The sequence below is a fragment of the Genypterus blacodes genome, unplaced genomic scaffold (assembly GCF_046128005.1).
Source record: "Genypterus blacodes isolate CSIRO-AG114 ecotype Tasmania unplaced genomic scaffold, CSIRO-AGI_Gbla_v1 ptg000067l_1, whole genome shotgun sequence".
NCBI lineage: Eukaryota > Metazoa > Chordata > Actinopteri > Ophidiiformes > Ophidiidae > Genypterus > Genypterus blacodes.
In genome coordinates, this window is record NW_027466879.1 from 14,419,641 (window position 1) to 14,439,993 (window position 20,353).

The following is a 20,353-nucleotide window of genomic DNA, read 5'->3' on the forward strand; positions in this document are numbered from 1 at the left end:
CGAGGGACATCTCCATTTCCTTTTATTGAGCTTTTGATTATCTACTATCACTCATACAAATATGCTCGTAAATATAGGCGAGAGCTGCATCATTGGGTGCTGACTGCAGAGATGCTGTTTACAGATTTGTCCTGCGGGGTCCCAGAATGATCATTTCAGTGCCGTCCATTACAACTATCATAATTTTCTGCCGTTGTGCTTTTGAGTGAAATCTGTGAGGAATAACTCAGTGTCCCCATAAAGAAGAAAGTTATTAATGTCTGACGTCTGTGGAAGTTATTGTGTCGCTGAGAATCGATAATGTCTGACATATTCAGTACAAGCATCACTCTCTGTTTCCCTATATTCCCCATAGATGATTGACATGTTTTTTTCTGCTCTTACCATTTTGATTATCTTGACATTTTGCAGCATTAGGATATTTTCAACAGTAAAGATTGACTCCAAGCTTTTGAACGGTTCCTTAAAGTACAATGTCAGTATAAAGAGTATAAAGAGAAAATAGACTTTTGGTGTATTTTATGTATCTGCAGCCCTGCATCCTCCTCAACAACATTCAGCAGCTCCGCGTCCAGCTGGAGAAGATGTTTGAGTCTATGGGTGGCAAACAGGTCAGTGACTTTCCGAGAGTGTGGGTGCACTAGAAGTGTGTGTGTGTGTGGGTGTGTCAAGTTTGGAAGGGTGAAGTTCTTCCCAATTCAATCCTTAAAACCCTTTAAAAAAAAAAGCAAAAGGTCAACTACGCAACAGCACCACTAGATCCAGCCGGGATACAATGTCTTGCTGGAGGACACTTCAGTAGGGTGCATGCTGGTTAATATGTTTGAAGGTGGATCCTTGCATTGGCACTCTTCTACTTCCCTCACATGACTTCTTGGTGAGCTGAAAATGATCTGACCCCAGCAGGGATGTGCCTCCCTCAGATCTTGACTGGATGTAATGGACTGAAAACACTTCCCTTTTACTAACACCACTTGTTTATGACTATCCCCCTACTACCATTCCTCAAAAATGTTCCCTTGTACCTTGTCACGTTCCAACCCTCTTGTGTATTTTATTTTCCAGTGACATTCTTGTACATTTTGAGATGAATCCTCTGTCTCTGTGCACAGTGGATCCCTGTGGGTCTGTCAGTTGCCACGTCTTCCTAGGACTTACACGCATGTTTCTCTCCAGTATCTAACTCCTGTCTTGCCCTGCGTTTTTTTCTCCTGTGGTTGTGTCTTCTGTTTCCCCCCTTTTCCTTTCTGTGCTCTCTCTATCTGTCTCCAGGAGGAGGGGGTTGTGTCCTTCTGTAAGGTGTGTGCAATAGGACTCTTTAACATCCCTTCCCACCATTTACTGAATGATCAAAAAAAAACAAACAGCACGCCCTCCCACGTGCCTCCCTCTCACCGCTCACGCTCCTATGCTTCTCACCCCACCCCACCCCGCCCCAACCCCCCCTCCTCAGCAGCAGCATGTGCCACAGAGCATACGGAGTCAGAGTTACCATCACGCCTCTGGACAGGCTGCTCGAGCTCACCATCCCCTGCACTCCGGGGGTGGGGGGAGGGGGAGCAGTGGCCCCAACCCGCCCAATCGCATCTTTAGGCTGCTATTTTCCCCTCTGTATTTTATATCCAAAGCTAATATAGCAAAAATATAAGTTGATATAGAAGTAAAATATTTATCCCAAGCACCCCCCTTCCCTCCCCCAAACCTTAAAAGCGGAGTAAGAGACGCACCAAGTCGCTGGCTGTGGTTTTGATCATCTCTCTCCATTCCCCAGGCTGCAGCTTCAAAATGCTTCAGAAAGGATTTTTCAGACCACTCTAATGAGCTTCTTAAATACTTTCAAATCTCCCCAGCTGTGCCGTCGGCTGAGGTGCTGCTGACTCCTCACAGTTAGCAGACACGTCGCTGGATAACTCCCAGGCTAAAATCGTCTAAAGATGTCATGACATCAGATCTCCGCATCCCTTAATTGAAGCAAAATAAATTATTTGATCATTTCTGCACATTCAGTATGAATTAAGTTGTTTCTCTTAAATTAAAATTCCACAGTCAGGGTATACTTTCTTCTATATAATGCACCTCCCTGCACAGCATTTATCACAGAATGGCTCCCTACAAGCGATTAACTCTCAATTTTATAAGACAGTGCCTTTCTGAAAGCATTGCTAATAACAGATTAGCAACAATCTTGTACAGATCACCCATTTATTGAATTGTCATTAACCGATCTCTCAAGTTTGGCATCGGCCATTATTTGGGGTGTCATGCTGTTTGCTGCTATTCCTCTCTCACCTTAGAGATGATAGGCTATTAAATCTTCATTTACTTTACCACTGTTAGTCATTTAGGGCAATGTGGGCTTTCAGAATGACAACATGTGTGCGGGTAGATGTTGTTGAAACAGGCAAAGGGAAATTAAGCTGGGCTGTTGTCGATAGGCTTTCAGCCAGGAAAGAGCTTGTACAGCTTGAGCTCTGAACGCCAGTTAGAATGCATTGAAACTGGCTACCATGGGACAGCGAGGATTGTGAAAAGTTCCAGAATAATAACGACTTCAGTCACTAAGTGTAACAGATGTAAAATAATGTATCCTAGTGGGAATTTATGTGTCACCACAACTGAAACCAATCCAGCCTATGACTTTCTGTGAATGGAGGCCTTCCTGAAAGTGTTTAGGGAGGCATTTGACGGTGGCGTAAGTAACCATATGGAGTCAGAGTGGAGATTGCCCCTCTGAGGAGGTGACAGGTGCTGTGGTTTATCTAACAGCAGGGGAATTTCCTTTGCCAACATTCCCATTAAGAGTCAGTGTTCTTGAAGAATAGAGAAGCTCAATTTCACACTGCCAGACTGCAGATTAGAGCTCAACCTAAAACTTTCCCCAGGCCAATGGGGCTAGGGAAAAAAACCCCAGAGTCCTGCACTATTTTCTTGCTTTGAAAAGAATAAATTTAACCATTATGGGCAAGTTTCCCTTTGACAGGCACATCTTGTTTTGCATGCTGCTATCACTTCCATTATAGTGACAGCAGTATGAGCATGTGCGTATGGAAAACACACACAAACACCAATCTGCCTTGTTGGTTTTGCAGATTGAGGCATGTCTGTGGAATAACAGGGTCTCTAAAAGATTTAGGTTACACATGCTCTTCCCAGCTGAGCCTTCCCGACATTAGAACGTGTGAGATGAGCGACTCCATGCCTAAGCTTATCGGGTCTAATGTGACGATCTATCATGCATGTGATGCAGTGCCTGGCCTGACACATCCATCACAGACACAGAGCCTCGCTGAGCAACATGTGTTATTCACCTGCAAATCCAACACAATCGATGCTCAGAAATGTGTACATGGCAAACGTAAATTCTTGAGCATAGTCACACAGATGTATTTATACTAAGAATTGTTGGCGCAGACACGCCCACTGAGCACAGCACACATATCCATCATGTTCCCATCAATAAATATTGGTCCGTTAATACATTTTCTCTGCAGACCTGAATAGATGGTGCTGGTAAAAGCACCCAGACAGGCATTTTATGGATTTTTAAAGAGTACAACATGGGAATTCATAATTGTTCATTTAGTTCTAGATTTATCACTGTGTCAGGCATACATGGTTTCAAGAGGCCTGATGGTTAGCCGCTGCCAATCTAAAAGCACGTGGTTCCATTAAGCATCCATTATACATTAAACAGAAAATTCTATTTATCGGTCTTGGGGCCCACAATTCTGCCTTGAAAACAACTGCTGTACTTTTGCTGCTGTACAGAGGAATGAACAAAGTCGGGGGAACTGACCTCTGAAGACATTGCAATTATTTCTTTGTGTTGTTTGTCAGAAGAGTTTTCAAAATCTATAATCTAGCAGCAAGACCCGGTGTTCAAAGCACTAATTGGAAGCGGCCCTCCTGATGTCACAGAGGTTAGTTTGCAGTGACTTGTGTCTTCAAACACCACTAAAGCCTTTATACCCAGTTGTTTTTCACATGCTGAGTTTTGCACCACAAGCCCTGTTAAGTGAATTTTGATGTGTAGAAATGTCGCAATTGAACACATCAATACTATCTTGCCAGCGGAAAGAGCTTTGTTCCAGAGAATAAAAAGTCAGTCACACGGTTTCACTCTCAGAGCGTTTGTAGATTCGAGGCACCAATATGTTAAATGGCAAGATAAGCTCACTGCGCACTTAACTTGTAGAGTCGCACACACCGACAAATTCCTCCTACTTGTATGGCCGCCTCTGTGCTGAAACCATGTCTCAGGACTCCACAAGCTCAAGCCATCATTTCAACACTCAGATGTGCCGTCCATTTGTATTCAGCACATTACTCGGTACAGATGGCTCGCAGAATCAGTGGGGTGGGGGGGCAACAGCGAGGAAGTTTCCTCTCCTCTGTGCCTGTCCTGTCGCCAATACAACCCCACCCCAACCCAGTTGAGGCATCCTCCCAAGATCCGGACTCTCTTAGTCAGTACAATTTAGTGTACAGAGTGTAATGATGTAGTAACGCTCTGTCTCACCCTGACAGCTGGATGCAGAGGCAAGTGATCTGCTGAAGGAGCTGCAGAACAGACTCAACACTGTATTGGATGAGCTCAGCGGAGTGTTTGGCTCCAGGTGAGAATTAGCGGAAGTGATTTGAGGGGGGGGTGTGTGTGTATTGTAAAGATCACATTTCGTATTCAGGTGAATGACTCCACACATATCCTGCCACAGTCCCATAACAGAGATTGCACATTAAGTCCATGCAGTTATTGACAGACAGCAACTCAAAATATAATTGACTCCGGCTCTCGCTGTGAAACGTGTCCAGTGAGCACAGCTAGGTGACAAACAAGTCCAGCTTGAATAAAATACTCCTGTGCTCCTGTCGCTTTTTAAAATGATGTAACGTCAGCAACAGACACAGCACAACACTGCCTCTCCAAAAACCTGCCATCAGCTCCAAAGACTGGAAAAATCAAGTGCTCAATTCCCAAGTGTTAAAATAATTGTTTCTTTTTTCACTACACAGTTTCAAACCTGTCATTGAAGACTGTGTGAAGCAGATGAACCAGGAGCTGATTCAGATGAAAGGCCCAGCCAAAGGGACCAATGCTGCCATAGATGCAGAGACTGTCCTCAGGCCTCTAATGGACCTTCTGGATAAAAAGTGGGTATCAAGGAGGATGCACTGATCAAGTAATGAAGCTTTGTGAATCTTTTCTCCAAAACCTTCCACCCTCTTTTTATTTGTCTGGGTTGGCATATGACATCTCCTCCTCTCTTCTTACCTATGGGTGGAGACTCACAATATGGATATTTTGAAAATATGTACATATTCCCAGTTGTCAAAGTCAAATTTTGCATCTTCTTCTGCCTTTACCTCTCAAAAATATTCTGCAGAAATGCTCCCTATAGTCCAATCATCTCCAAATTGGATTTGTGGCTGTCCGTGGATGCTGGGTTGCTCCCAGCACTACGATAAGCACTAAACAATTTGCATTGAAGGCATGTGATTGGACAGACACTGACCCTCTGCCTCGTGCTCATGATTAAGTGAGTGTCCACAATTTACGACCCTACAGTCTGCAGTGCCATGGGATAAAATAATGAGATTCCCACCTATCTGCTATTACCGCCGCTGTAATTCACTTAAGATGATCCACGACCTGTGAGATAACAACGCCACTTTCACCAGGCGTTTAAGTCTATATATTTAACTACGTAATATGTTGTATCCTGTTGGCAGATAACACAGCCCGGCATGCAGTAATATGCCTTGGCTCCACTCACGATCCATTCATTTCTCACTGTGTTTTGTTTTTGCCCTGCAGGATAGCAGACAGATTTTTGATTGCATTATAAGAGCCATGACACCACAGTCGTCACCTGTATTTGCCATAGTATTACAATTCAACAGTGCTTCTGACAGAATAAATGTGTATATTTGTATTTCTGCTTACATTTTTATTTATTTTTCAAATTCATGGCGAGACTTTCCACTCTATTTCCAGTAATCCGAGTGAATTTGAGGCTTCCGATTCATCCGTCGTTCTACTTTAGTATTCACAACGCACCAGGGTTTATCAATTGAACGACAGAGGAAGTGTGTGTATTTCTGTGGTATTCTTGAACAAACTGTAGCAGCGGTGAATGCAAGCTAAGCTCCGGGAATTGCTCTTAGCTATCTGTCAAAGCAACATCGAGGCCAGTGGGGTATTAGAGGGAATCCTCTTAATGATATGGAAATGCCAAATCCTTCCACCTGTCTTCCAAGTACATTTTTCACAATAGGGTGAGATTAAAATGTAAAGTGCATTCATTTATTCAGCATATAGACATATACAGTATAACCTATGCATGTCTTCTAAGATAGTGTCACCTCTTAGAACCTCCAGCCCCATGATTGTCTTGACTCCGTGTGAGACTTGTGCTTCCAGTGCTGACCTGACAAGTGGCCTTTTTTTCTTGTTTTGACAAATTTGCAGTTTGATGCTATTTGCCAAGATTTGTGAGAAGACTGTGCTGAAACGAGTCCTCAAAGAGCTGTGGAAAATCGTGCTGATCACCATCGAGAGAACAATTGTTCTGCCTCCGCTGAGTGATCAGAGTGTGAGTTCGATCGCTGACACCCTGTCCCTCCCTTGTTTCATCTCTCTGCCCATCATCTGCCTCCCTGTTCTTTCTCTCTAAAGCTTAAATCTTAACACACACATCGAGAAGCAATGCCACACTCCCTTGTAAAAGCTGGGTTCCTATTTTGCATCATATTGTTTTCTGTGTGTGGCTGTGTGTCTGTGTGTAAAGTTGATTGGCGCTGTTTATTGACATTTCATTTTCCTCTTTCTGCCACACCTCACTAATCACATGCTTACATAATTCTATCCAGCATTGCCCATTATGTTCATGCTGTCATCTTCCTCTTTGCACATTCATGTAATGAGAGTTTTGATTTGATTTTCCCTGTTTATCTATCGTTACGGAAAATGTTTGTCTCTCAAACAGCAAGGGGCTCAGATGATCTTCAATGCCGCCAAGGACTTGGGACAGCTGTCCAAACTGAAGGTAATTTTGAGATGATCCCTTGGCCCGTGTTGCTGACATAACTCTGAAATTTCATAGCAGCTCTGAAACCGCATATGGGAGCCTCCTTTTGATTCCAAAGGGATTTCTCTCTGCTTAGCCAGCTTGTCATCTCAGCATTAGAATAGTCAATATGCCTATGCATTACACTAAGATCTGCAGTGATGCTGAACATGTATTACATTTTATATCAGGGGCATTGTACAGTGTGCAGAATACACAGAGGCCTTAAATATTAAATATGTACAGTATATATTTCACTCATCCTGACCCAAGAATTGTTTGGTTGACATTTACTTTATCTCCAAATGTGATGTAATGCATAATCAGTTACAAACATGGCCATATACTGTAAGCCAAGCTTTAGCTGTGCTCAGTATATTTCGGTGCTCCACTAGGCCACTTCGGTCTTAATTGCCGGTTTGACCTGTGGGTTCTAATCCCAGCGGCTCAGATTAGTGAGGGGCTGGAATGGATCAGTAGTCTCACAAGTGGTGTTATTAACAACTTTGGTATGACAGATCCCCAGTGAGCTTTGGCACCGACAACAATGTGTGTTCACCGCAAATGTTTTACCTCTCATTTGCCGTGACATCAGGATATCAGCACACAGATGATGGGATAGCTTTTCATCCTCCAGTTATTACCGATCATCGTTGATTATCTGCTGGTGTTGGAAAACTGTTATGCATTCAGTCCAGTGTGTGTTTAAGTATACAGTATACTGTACAGTTATGTATGTGTCGTTGTAGTAGTTCAAGGTAACTGGACTTTACCAGTTCACCAGTCAGTGGTGCACAGTAGACCAACATTTATGGGAGGAAGTAATGACATTCCCAAGTGACTCCTTGGCTTTTATGGGAGTCATTTTAGGGCCTCTTTCACTCTTCAGAGGAGGGAAGCTTTCTCCTTCTTTGACATGACTAACTTTTTCCCTTTTAGTCAAATCTCTCATCCAGGAGATGTGTTTCATGCACAGCAAAAAGTATTTATATGTGTATTTTATTCTTTAACATTTAATGTAATAGAGACACTCCTATGTTTTGTTTGAGTATGATCCATATGATATCCATATGATCTCTTACAGATGACAGCACATGCATCTTTCATCCGCAGCCTCTCTTTGAAATCTTGTGCACTTTTCTCCCACTTAAATATAATAATAATGATGCAAATTACAAGGAACAAAGGCACAGCGCTCTGTGTAGATAATGACCATCATTTGTAGCAGTTGTTATGAATAAAGATGGACTTTCAATCAAAAGTATCTGTTGTTTTGCCAGTTTTCTGTCAAGGAACACTGTGGGAAATAAACAGTGTCCAATTCGGAAATTGCTGCAATGACTGCACAAATCAAACTTCATTTACAATTGAAAAAACAATATTGTCATGTTTAAAATAGAATTAGAGAATAATTAAGCTGTGTGAGACAGTAAGGCTTAGGTTTGTCCCTGAGGTGTGAAGGCCTGGGCCCACTCTTGAATTATAAACAGTAAAATGTTGAATGTCTAACGTCATTTCTGTTGTGCTGGATGAATATCTGGAAAATTTAAAATATGAATGTTATTGTGTCATTAATTGTTTTATGCGTAACGAGATGCATCTTCATTACTATAAAACAACCATCTATTTTATTCTGGTAACCTATCAGGAGCATGTCACACGAGAGGAAGCCAGGAGTCTGAGTCCACGACAGTGTGCAGCCATGGACCTTGTGCTTCCAACAATCAAGGTGAGTTTACTGCTGGATTTTACCATCGTATCGCGCAGTAGAGCTCACAAATATCTCAGCTGTTTAACTTAAAAGTGAGAGCTTAACCTTTTATGGATATATATTGACGCAAGAGCAAAGTGAGAGTTGAAACTGGACTGGACTTGACACCCTGCAATGTGTGGGCGACGGGCTGATTTTCAGATGATTTGAAGTGTTTCATCCCATTTTACAGCTATATATCCATTATCCCATCTGTACTACAAAAAGGCTTCGAGGCAGGAATTTCAAAGATGGGTGGGAGTTTAATGGACTGGGAGGGCAGTAATGACATTTACCCTGGAAAAAAAGATACACTGATACTTTTGATCAAAGAAATTTGTAAAAGTGTTGAGTAAAAGCCTCTGATCATGCAAGTCAAACCCCATTAAGGATTTCTTTCCAAATCCCTCTGCAGAAGAGAAGATGGTCTACTGTCCTTTTTCATTTACATTTAATTTTCCCTGTGTTTGTCGTGAGGGAGTATTGAGAGGGCTGTTTGGAGACCAAGCCAGGTCTACAGGGACAAATAGAGAAGAGATCCATGGAGAAACATTGCTGTGAGAACGCTACCTCATGAAGTGCCCAGCTAACTGATTTCTGCCGTCGCCAAGGAAACCACCTGCACGTTTAGATCAATCATGCCGTTGGAAATTTTCTCATCAGTATTCAACTGAGAACAGCAAACTCTCAGTGTGGTAATACCTATAGGAGGGATCAGCAATCATAGCATAAATGTGCAAGGTTGCTTACTTGAAATTAAATTAAAAATTGAAATGCATATGGCTATCCTAGTGGGGCACAGTAAGTAAACATATTCATAGAGACTTAAGTGTCGACCTTGATATCTCAAACATATATACATATATGACATCAGTGTAAGGATACAAAATCCTTAGGAAATCCACTACATTGGACATCACAGTGCAATCATTTGGCCTGAATTTGTAGCTGAAACCACGTATTGTTCATAGTGCTTGAATGTTTGACCGTTAGTCCATTTATGGATTATTCCCTGTGAAACATGTAACCAGGAATGAACTTTGAACCTCTCTGATGGATAAGATTATAGGTAAATGCATTAAACAGAAGCTCCCACACAATACCCTTTATCTGACAAAGAAAGCATTCAATCAATTGAAGTGACTTACAGTGAATTTGCATTATGTCCACTGTCCTTTGATCTGCGAGTGAATGTGCAGAAGAAAGGAAGCCATCTGTTACCAAATCCAACTTTGCCATATGGCAGAAACATAAACCATACTAGCATATGAAGGAAAATACTATATAATGTATTCAGAGCCACATACAGCACATATACGGTAAATATACTGTATATATGTGAGCATGTGTATCCGGGTTTTACCCTCTAGGCCTGCCCAGCACACCACACTTTGTGGCTCAGCTGGAGAAATGTATGTTTGCATCTGATTTATCCTGTTTATGTTCAGCTGTAGCGAGTGAACCCACTAAGGCGCTGATCACATGACTCCCCTGTGTCTAATTTTGATGCCCCCACACAGAACAGTGATCCATCTACACACCACAACATTATGGCACTAAATTTACCAAATGACACAAATTAAATTGTACATACAGTATATTTGATATCAAAATGTGTTTCATATGCTGTATGTACTGAATGTTTGCCATCATGTTGTTGCGTATTCGTCTTGTCATTACATTCTGTCAGTCGCCTCATCTTTGTTACTGACAGAAGTATTTTGGCCATGCAGACACAGTACAATTTTGTGTGACGTCTTGACAGTAAAATATTACATCCATATTAATATACATATACTGTATGTGTATAAATAATGAGTATGTCATGACGTGGTTTGGTTCTGTTTAGGTAATGACCTTTTGTGGCTCGTTTCCACCGCTTTATTTTAGAATTTGCAGGTGGGATGGCTTTACTTACAAGTTTTAACATCACAAAAGTCCTATTGTAACATCCAAAAGTTATTCAGTGCAGCTTTTAAGTTATCTTTTCTGTTTGCTGTGCCTAAGAATCACTCATTCTAAATGGATTGACATTCACAATGTGGGCGTTCCCATTCATCGAAAACTCCAGACCGTGTTGACTCAGACATGACTTTGTGCCTTGAATTAAGCACAGAAAACAAAACAGATGGCTCAAAAAGAATCTCTCTCACACACACTCGCACATACAAAAGTTTGCACACAATCAAAGGAAGTCTGATCGTGCCTCGATGAAATCGGCTCTGAGACTCAAACTAAGCTAAAACCAAACAAAAGTCTAACAAACATCTAAAACATTTTTGAGTTGAGTTGTCAGTAATCTATCTGACCGCCCGATCGCTCGCTCATAGATTGTTTGACCAATTAATGGGCGGTTGAAGCCCCTATGAAATCGCATGATGAATCACTTTGCATCATTTTAAATGTGTTATTTAAATGTAATTGCCCCTGATGAGCCTGTGAGTGCCTGTGTTAATAAATAGCATCTTGGGAGCATATATATCGTTCCTTAACACGATTATCTATGGCCATTTTCTTTCCCCCACCGTGTGAGACTGCAAAGCCCTTTTTGTCTTCATATATCAGGCTCATCAGTACAAAGTCCCAGCACCCATGCAAGCGTGGCTTTCAGATTTAAGTGCACTGTAATTAGCTGTAAAACTGATTATTACTGCTGTCTCCTAGCTGCTCTCTCCTCCTTATAAACATGCTCTTTCCCAAGCAAAACCTGCTGTTGTTTGTACGCCCCTCAGAACTTGTCATTGAATTTCAAAGAGACTCATTAATTTTTGCTTGGCTTGGGGAAGCTAGAAAACCTACGTATACTTGATTGTTCTGCAAAAGTTTGCTGACTTCTTTTTTTCCTTTTTCTGTAGCAATACTTTCATGCCGGAGGAAACGGGCTGAAGAAAACTTTCCTCGAGAAGAGCCCAGACCTGAAGTCCCTCAAATACGCTCTCAGCCTTTACACTCAACCTACAGATGCCTTGATCAAGAAATATATATGCACCCAAACCTCTCAAGGTAATGAGATATTCTCAGTTTTTGCCAGAATTTGTTCCAATGAAATCATCATGCACACATTCAGTCTGCCAGTGCATTTCTGAGGTAGGAGGTCTGGCTGATGTTTTAAAACAGTTGTGACCATTAAGAGACATCTAAGCCGTTCAGTTGATTATTCAGTGTAAGTAAATGTATGTAAATTTGACCTGAACTTAACTTAACTCCATCTTAACTTAAGCTTTTGGGCGTGACAAATACTAGACATGAACTAAATATATTCATTAAATGTTGTGGATACGCTTTGAGGAGCTGCTGTTAACAATTAACCAGAGTGAAAATACACATACTGAACGTTTCAGCCTGTTGGACGATCAATTGATTTTCTCACTTTATTTTGTTGCTGCCATTGTTCACAGTTTGTGTACTACACATCTGAAGCCTTTCATTAGTTTAATCACACGGCATTTAACTGATAACTGTGAAGGAACGCATTATTAACTCACTAATCACTAATCACGGGCAGTTTCTCCTGCCAGTTAGAGCTTTTCGGAAAAAGGAAACCTTTTTATCCTCAGTCCTGGTTTAACCATAACAAAGTGCTGTTTCCCCCATCAGCCTTAATGTCTCTCCTGTCTGCCTTCATATACGTTTGAGGATCTTGTTAGGAGCAATTTCTCTCTGTCGCTTTACTGCTTCAGGTCATTGGGCTTTTTCAATAATGAAAGAAACAAGAAAAGTTTTCAGTTTTAGCTAACTAATCTGAACTACTTTTTTTCCAGAACCTTGACAGTAGCTCCACCATTTCCAAAACAACAACTTAACCTTCGGGGTCTATACAAAGACATTCATCACAAAGACGAATTGCTTTCCCTTGGTACTGAAATTGCGCAAAAAAATATTTTCTATGATTTCTAACAAAATTGGTCATTTTTGATGTGTGTAACCATGGGATGTGGAATCAAGTGCACGTCAGCAAACACTAGAAGTAACGCTCGACCACTTCATGTAAGGAACAAACAGGAAGTGGTGCAGAGGCACAGAAACACATTAACTAAACACACTAGTGAACGAGGGATGAGGCGAATCAGGGACAGGTGAAACTAATCACCAATCAGGGCGAAGTAGACAACCACGCAGGAGGGAAATCGAAAGGGCAGGAAATGAGGGATATGGAACAAGAGGAAAGGTTGATATTACAAAAAAAACAGGAAACAATGAAAGAACAACATGCAGCAAATTAAAAGCCTAACCTTAACATTACTTTTAAACTGCCACATTTTTCTGGTGATATGCTTTATGAATAAAACAGCACAGACATCTTATACAACCCCTTGACGTAGCGACAAACTAGTTAGCTCCATTTTTTCAGGAGATTATATTGTAGCTGACTATTATAAGTATACTATAATAATTATTTTATAATTTGCCCAGCTGCAGCATAATTACTTTCAATCGTGACCAGGTTGTGGCTTGAAAACCTTCATTTTCAAAGTCACTTCCACAACACTGGTGAAAGCCTCCATTCTTCCATCATCATTGACCCACTTCTGTGTGCTGTTGACTTACCCATCTGTCTATGCATATACATCCCCCCCGCCCCCCCTCCCTGTCTCTGTAACAAGGCAGAAATGCCTTTGGGTGTCCAGGGAGATTCAGCCTAGCGGGGCATTGAAGCTTTAAACTCCTTGTTGCTTTGGTGTGGTCAGCCTTGCAGAACGCTGCAGAGGAAGCTGAGTGGCAGCGGGATACACCCAGTTAGACAATCAACCAGTCAGCCAGCAGGCCAACCAGCATTGCCACTCTCTCTGACTGGCAGATGGGTTTAACAGCGTCCTATTTTCAGATCGCTCCGTCTTCGTCTTCCTTTAAAGTCTTTCCCTCCCTCCCTCTACATACATTCACACTCTGTGACTTTGTTGTCACTTTTTATTATCCCAGGTGCTCTAATGCGATGTCGTTAAGTGGAGGTAGTGAGGTGGGTGATATGTATTAGGTCAGTAAACAATGTAGGGTTGTGCTGATGTTTGATGTTGTGTAGTGGACAGTGATTCATTAATCAGCGACCCCAGCTCTCTGATGGGGCCATATTTAGACTATGGCATGTGCTAGTTAATTCTGTGCATGCAGGCATATACGACTCTCTCTGAGCGTAAAGGCCGAGGTCATATGTCTTCTTTAAGCTTGAATGGAAATGGTAAAGCCAGATCCAATATAATGCGGTGTGCGTATTTGACAGCATTGTGTTTGAATCGAGCTTTATTTACATTGAAATCATTCCTCAGCCTATTTAGTCTGATATAGATTTCAGTGTGCATCATTTCAGAAAAGGCACAGCTGAAAGTGTCCCGTCCAAACATAGAATTTGTTTGTTTATTTAATTATTTCAACCAACAGCTGAAGCAATTCTGCAGCGGCATTCCTCTGTTAATTTCCCACAAGTCCGTGGCTTAATTGTGCAGTAGAAATATTCTGCAGCCCTCCTCCAACCTTTCAGTGCATCATTACAATAAATCAGGAGGCTTGTTTCTTCATTACCAGCTCTAATGGGCACTCCTTGTTTGGCACGTATTGATTAGCTATTGGATCAACATGCCCCTTCATCAACCACGCCAGCTCTTGCCTCCCAGTGCTGAACATCTGTTTGTCCTTTGGATGGTGAAGCCCAGGGACTCCCAGCATCAACATTCAGCCACCAAGTCAGATTGTTTCCGGGCGACAGAATCGGCCAATGAGACGGGACGTTTTCACTCTCCCTGCATGTATATTGCACTCAGATGTGTGAAACGAGCCTTCATTTCATTTTTAGTTGTCAGGATTGTAGTGAAATTCAAATTTTGTTTTACCTATGAGATGCTGTATTATTTAGATGTTCCTATCTTACCGTATGCCTCTGCCATGGTCTTGAAAACAGGGAGATTGTTGCATGTTTTTCTTATTGTTGTTCAGGTTTCTGGCTCAGCCTGAAGCTGGCGGAACCCTTGATTGTGCTCACATGGGGTTGAGCTCCAGTGTGTGTTTATTCCTCCTCCTGCTGGTATTCTTGGATTTGTTCGTGGCTTTGACATGCAGACAGGTGGTTTCTACTCCCCTTTTTGGATCAGCGTCTCTACCCTCCCTTGCTCAATCCCTTCATCTGTTTCCCCTTCTTTCTCTCACTCCCTCCTCTCCCTCTCTTGTTTTTTTTTACTTCCCTCGCTGATTCTATTGCTGTTTTGGTGTGTGTCCAGGTCAGTCATCCAACGGATCGGTGGGGGAGGCGTCGATGCAAGTGGATCTCATCTCTCACCCTGGTACCGGAGAGCACAAAGTCAGCGTGAAGGGTAAGCTTTCTCCTGTTCACATTTTGTTGTTTGTCATTGACAGCTTGTGATGCAGCCTTGTGTGTGTGATAAAGCTATTGTGGACATTATCAGCTGCATTCTCACATATTCAAGATCTCTTCTTTACAAAAACAAGAGGGGAGTAGCAATAGGCTGACACAAAAAACATTTTCAATGTAAATCCACACAAAAGTGGCAGCAATGATCATCGTATCGTCTCCCATTGCAGTTGTGGAGCATGTGGATGGCTGGACCATCATATTTATACAATGAAAGACTTTGTTGGCTCCTGTGTTCCCTGTTGCCCTGGTGGCTGCCAGTGCTACTGAGAGGCTAAGTAGGGGAATAAGGGAAAGAGAGCAAAGCCTTTGGGATGCCAATAAATACAAAACACACAAGGCCAAGCACAAAAAGCCAATACCACATTAGTCCAAACTCCAAGTAGGTCACAAAACTTCAATTACCTGGGCTTGGATGGCCTCCTTGTGACACAAGATGCATAACCAAGATCAGACCTACAATTGTGCATGCATAGCAAGCATTTAGTTTTAAAACAGTTGTAATTAAAACAAACCCTCCTGTGGGACACAATTAAAAGTTTTAAAGTGCTTCATCTGGCTTGTGGTGCTCTATGGTAGTGAAACCTAAATGCAGGTAAGCGGCGACTCTGCGACTCTTTGTTACGGCACACGAAACAAGTGAGGACACTCCTGAATGTGGAGAAAAGTCATGTAGTGCAAAACGAGAAATAAGAATCTTACCAACTTACACAACTTACACAATGGCCACTAAAGGTCAACAAAATCGATAAACGAATCTAAATCAAAAAGGTGAACGTTGTCCCACCCTAAATGGTAGAAACAGAAAAGAGTCCAGAGGCGTAATCAACCCAACTTAATGAGAACATGAGCAGGTGTTCCATGTGGGTGTTTGGGGCCGCACTTTGATCATCGCATTAAAATGATAGTTAATAAAGGCTGAAATTACTGTAGTTTTTCACACATGGCACCTACTGGGAGCCCGTATGATACTCCAGCTTCCCCATCACACTCCAAACAAAGATCTATTAAAGTAGTATTGATCACAATTACTGGTTGCAGATTCAGAAGCATTCGCGTGCTTCCAGACTCCCTTATCATCATTTTTTTATCTTGCATTCTGAGTTCTTTTGTTCTAGAAAGACAAATCGATTCTCATGTCGTTTCGTTCAAACAGACGTCCATTTTCTATAATCGTTGCCATGTCGACGGTTGTCAGCGACCAAAAGCAGGCACAACTGAAAACATCGTCCACATAGTTGGGCTGATGTGTGTTTCTCCCTCCCACTGCAGCGCCATATGCACTACAGCTGGTAATCAGCTATAATCAGCCAGCAGCAGCGATATGACAATGCGATTGCCAGCAGTCTGAGCAGAGTTTGGTTTCTATGGCAATCAAATAGGAATGCTTCTTCAAGCCTTGCTGTTTACTATGTTGTTGTTAATCTGTTTCCCTCAGCCAGCCTCATCATATTATACTTTACAGCCATTAGGGGAGGGTGTAGATATGTATAGATGGCTTGTAGCTGCATTATGTTATAGTGTGACATTTTGGAGAGGTACTAATGCGTATCTCTGCCTCCTCTGTGTGGATTTATCAGCTTCAAGGCAAAACAGCGTGCTGAGAATCACACCGGCAGACACGCACGTTTACCCTTACTGTTTCGGATAACTGGAAATGTTTCTGTTATCTCAATGCATTGCTGTCGCCTTGACAATATCTCAGCATAATGTGACATTTTCTCAATGTAGTCAGTTATCTGCAAGAAGGAGACAGATGCAGAAAGAAGAAGAATTGTCGCAGAATGCATAGAGTGGCATATATCTGGTAATTTTCTTTGAAAGCACCAAAGTGTTTGACATGGAGTTGTTTTTCTGTTTCTCTTTCACAGTGGTCGCAGTAAACAACCTCATCTGGCAGACCAATGCCATGTTCCGGCCTTTTGTAGAGGTCAATGCTGTGGGACCGCACTTGGCTGACAAGAAGCGCAAATTCAGCACCAAGACCAAGAATAATAATTGGTCACCAAAGTATAATGAAACATTCCAATAGTGAGTAATGCTGCCTCCCTCCTGTCCGGTGGTGAAGTGATGATAATGATGATGATGATGATGATGATGATGTTGATATTCCTCATTTTTATAGCAGCTTTCTTTCAATGACTGTAGCTCAAGGTGCTGACATTTCAGAAAACATTACATACCATATACGGAGAGAGAGAGAGATTCTTGGGAATAATGAGATAAATAGGATCCGAGTTCACACCTCAGCTTTATTATAATGCAGTATTGTACCTCGAGTATACAAACTGTTACACAATAGTCTGCCTTGTGCTTGTATACTGCAATATATTCATCAGTATGGTGTGATAGTCTGTGAGGTCAGACGCAAATGCAAGAATCAAGACAAGGAAGATTAGCAGAGTAACACTGGAACAAACACTAACAAACAGACAGTGAGTGGAGGGAGGACAGAAGGAGACGTGCTGTAGAGTTGGTGGCATGCAGGTGTCCAGACTGGGCAGGTGAGACGAATGAGGAGGAAGCCACAGTAGAGGGAATACATGAAATCTCCCAACTCAACTTGTGACACCACATGATTCACATGGCGCAACAACTACAGCTTTGTCTTGTGTCTTGTACTTTTAATTGTGCTGCACCGTTTCAGTTGTTCTAAGCATTTTACGATAGATAGAACAGAAATGCTACTTTAGCCGCATTGATTTGTCGGAAAACAGAGACACAACAGAGACAATTAACTGTTTTAACAATCTATAGACTTGTGCCTCATTCAGCTGCTGTTAAGTTATTCAATGAGCCGCTGAACTGATGAATCCAGAGGGATCCTACGCTGGGTTTTGGCAACGCTAGTGTGATGAGTGCAGGCCCTGGGGCTGCCGGCACAAAAATTCATTTATTCCATTGACATTTGAATTTTTAGAAGCTGTTAGCTTGCTGGGGATAATTAGAAAACAGGCTAATGAAAGATCTGGCTTAGAATAATGTCTTGTTTGCACAGAAACTGAAATTTCACTCGCTCAACATGATTGAATTGTCTCATCACAGACACACATACAATGAGGCTGCATTTCATTGGGGAAATGTTATCAAGCCAGACGCATTTGCTGACACATCAAAGTCAGCGAAACAAATGTCAGGATCTGAAATGTAATTGCATTTGCGCAAATTCCGTTTTGCTTTAATGAGACTGTGGGCTTTTCATGTATGGAATTTATATACAGTAGCTGCTAGATGCCAACAGTAAGTGACACTAAAGATATGTAAGTCAATTTTGTTGGACGTCACAATCTGAATCATAAGTAGGGTATTACCAACATATCTGTCACCTATACAGGTTCAATTTAAAGGTACTGATGAACTAATTTCTATTCAGCATAAAAACATTTCACTTTCTAATCTCCTGTGTTTGTTTTTTCCCAGTGTTCTGAGTAATGAACATGGTCCAGAGGCCTACGAACTGCACGTCTCTGTAAAGGACTACTGCTTCGCCCGAGAGGATCGCATCATCGGCATGACGGTCATCCAGCTCAGAGAGCTGGCAGACAAGGGCAGCTGCTGTGCCAGCTACCCTCTGGTGAAGAGCATCTCCATGGACGAAACTGGCCTCACCATCATGAGGATACTCTCTCAAAGGACCCACGATGAGGTGGCCAAAGAGTTTGTACGTCTCAAGACAGACACACGCTCAACAGAGGAAGTGTCGTAATGTGAAGCGAAACACAGTATTGAAAAAGATGTCTTGTCTTACGGAGAGAGGGAAGGAGAAAGAGGGGGAGAGAGAGAGAGAGAGAGAGAGAGAGAGAGACGAGAGAGAGAGAGAGAGAGAGTAGTACCAACAGATGGGGTTCCATGATGGTCTTGGAACAGCAGGAGAACGTGATTGTCCAAAGAGAACAGGAGGAGACCCACATGGGTGAGACAGAGAGAGAGAGAGAGAGTTGTGTTTGTTTGTTTTTGTGCATGTGCGTAAAACATCTGTTGGAATGTTCATTTTAAACTACAGTATGTACAAGTGTTTACTTACCGTATGCTTACTATTAAGTACTATATTCTATGACTTATGTTAACGGGACATGAAATACCTTTTGTACAACATTTAGTCTTTTTGAACAGAGATTTGTTCCAATAAAGTGCCAAATCAGTGAAAAAAGAACAAAACCAACGTAAATGAATTATGGTGAACTTAGTATGTTTGAAATTTGCTCGGTTATTTTGTCTGGTGTAAGTCATTCTCTGACCGTGTGGCGTTTTGATTGTTGCAAAGTCTTTCATTTTGCACCCTGGTTTTGCTTCATGTTCTTCAACACACAGCACTGTTGTGCATGTCCTTTTCTCGATCAAGTCTCTCCCATGATTCCACAGTGACCACAGAGCAGGGTCCTGTCCCCTTGCCTTCAAACTATTTCTATTTTAAGTCGACCTGAAAAAAAGACCATGTTTTTTTAAATGGCGATGACTGCTATGTAAACCTTCATAGGTGTTTGTAATTTTATAACCATGACAACAATGACGACAGCCTCCAGTGCTAACAGTCTTAGCTGAAAGGGTGGAAATGTTTTCCTTTACTTTTGGGTTTTTGTTCTTTGGTTTTGGCCATCGGCTTCCAGCCTTTCTGAATGACCACTGTGAACATGAGCTTTGGAAGGCAAACTTACATGACATTGCTTACAGTTTGATATTATTGTTTCATATTTTCTGATAACTTTGTTCCTGATAAACTGCCAAAGTTATATAAAATATTTGTACAAAAGCAATCCATTACATGTATGAAGATATATATGTACATGTGATCTATTACTTTTTCAATACGTAATATTTGATTGTTTATAGGGTCATACGAAGATTTTATTTATTTTATTTCTCGTGAAGCTGTTAACAAATATGAAAGTTGCATATGTTACCTTTCACATTAGTTATATCAGCTTCTGTCATTTGATTTACTTTTCTTCATAAAGGAAAGAGTCTTACATTTGGTAAATATGCAACATTCCTATGTATTGCACTGATGGCGAATTGTATGTCATGTAAATATATTTAGTGAGATATTGTACAAAAGTCTACTTTTCTTCTATGTGCATAAAGTATGTGCAAATGTGTTCCAACATCTGGGTCATTTTGAACAATTTTCACATGGTTTCATAATTGCTATCACAACTCAGAGTGCTTTTACATTTA

At 41.6% G+C, this 20,353-nt stretch overlaps 1 protein-coding gene across 1 annotated transcript in view; it reads left to right on the forward strand.

Annotated features, from left to right (window-relative positions):
• The window catches only part of unc13c (unc-13 homolog C (C. elegans)), an 87,791-nt gene extending 67,789 nt beyond the window's left edge, over window positions 1–20,002 (forward strand). The window contains exons 23-33 of the mRNA XM_076156043.1: window positions 534–611; window positions 1,273–1,299; window positions 4,528–4,616; window positions 5,014–5,151; window positions 6,470–6,593; window positions 6,987–7,046; window positions 8,716–8,796; window positions 11,673–11,820; window positions 15,027–15,119; window positions 17,050–17,209; window positions 18,599–20,002. Of these exons, the coding sequence (XP_076012158.1) occupies window positions 534–611; window positions 1,273–1,299; window positions 4,528–4,616; window positions 5,014–5,151; window positions 6,470–6,593; window positions 6,987–7,046; window positions 8,716–8,796; window positions 11,673–11,820; window positions 15,027–15,119; window positions 17,050–17,209; window positions 18,599–18,884 (1,284 nt within the window). The 3' untranslated portion in view covers window positions 18,885–20,002. The remainder of the gene's footprint in view (window positions 1–533; window positions 612–1,272; window positions 1,300–4,527; window positions 4,617–5,013; window positions 5,152–6,469; window positions 6,594–6,986; window positions 7,047–8,715; window positions 8,797–11,672; window positions 11,821–15,026; window positions 15,120–17,049; window positions 17,210–18,598) is intronic.
• Window positions 20,003–20,353: the final 351 nt, after the last annotated feature.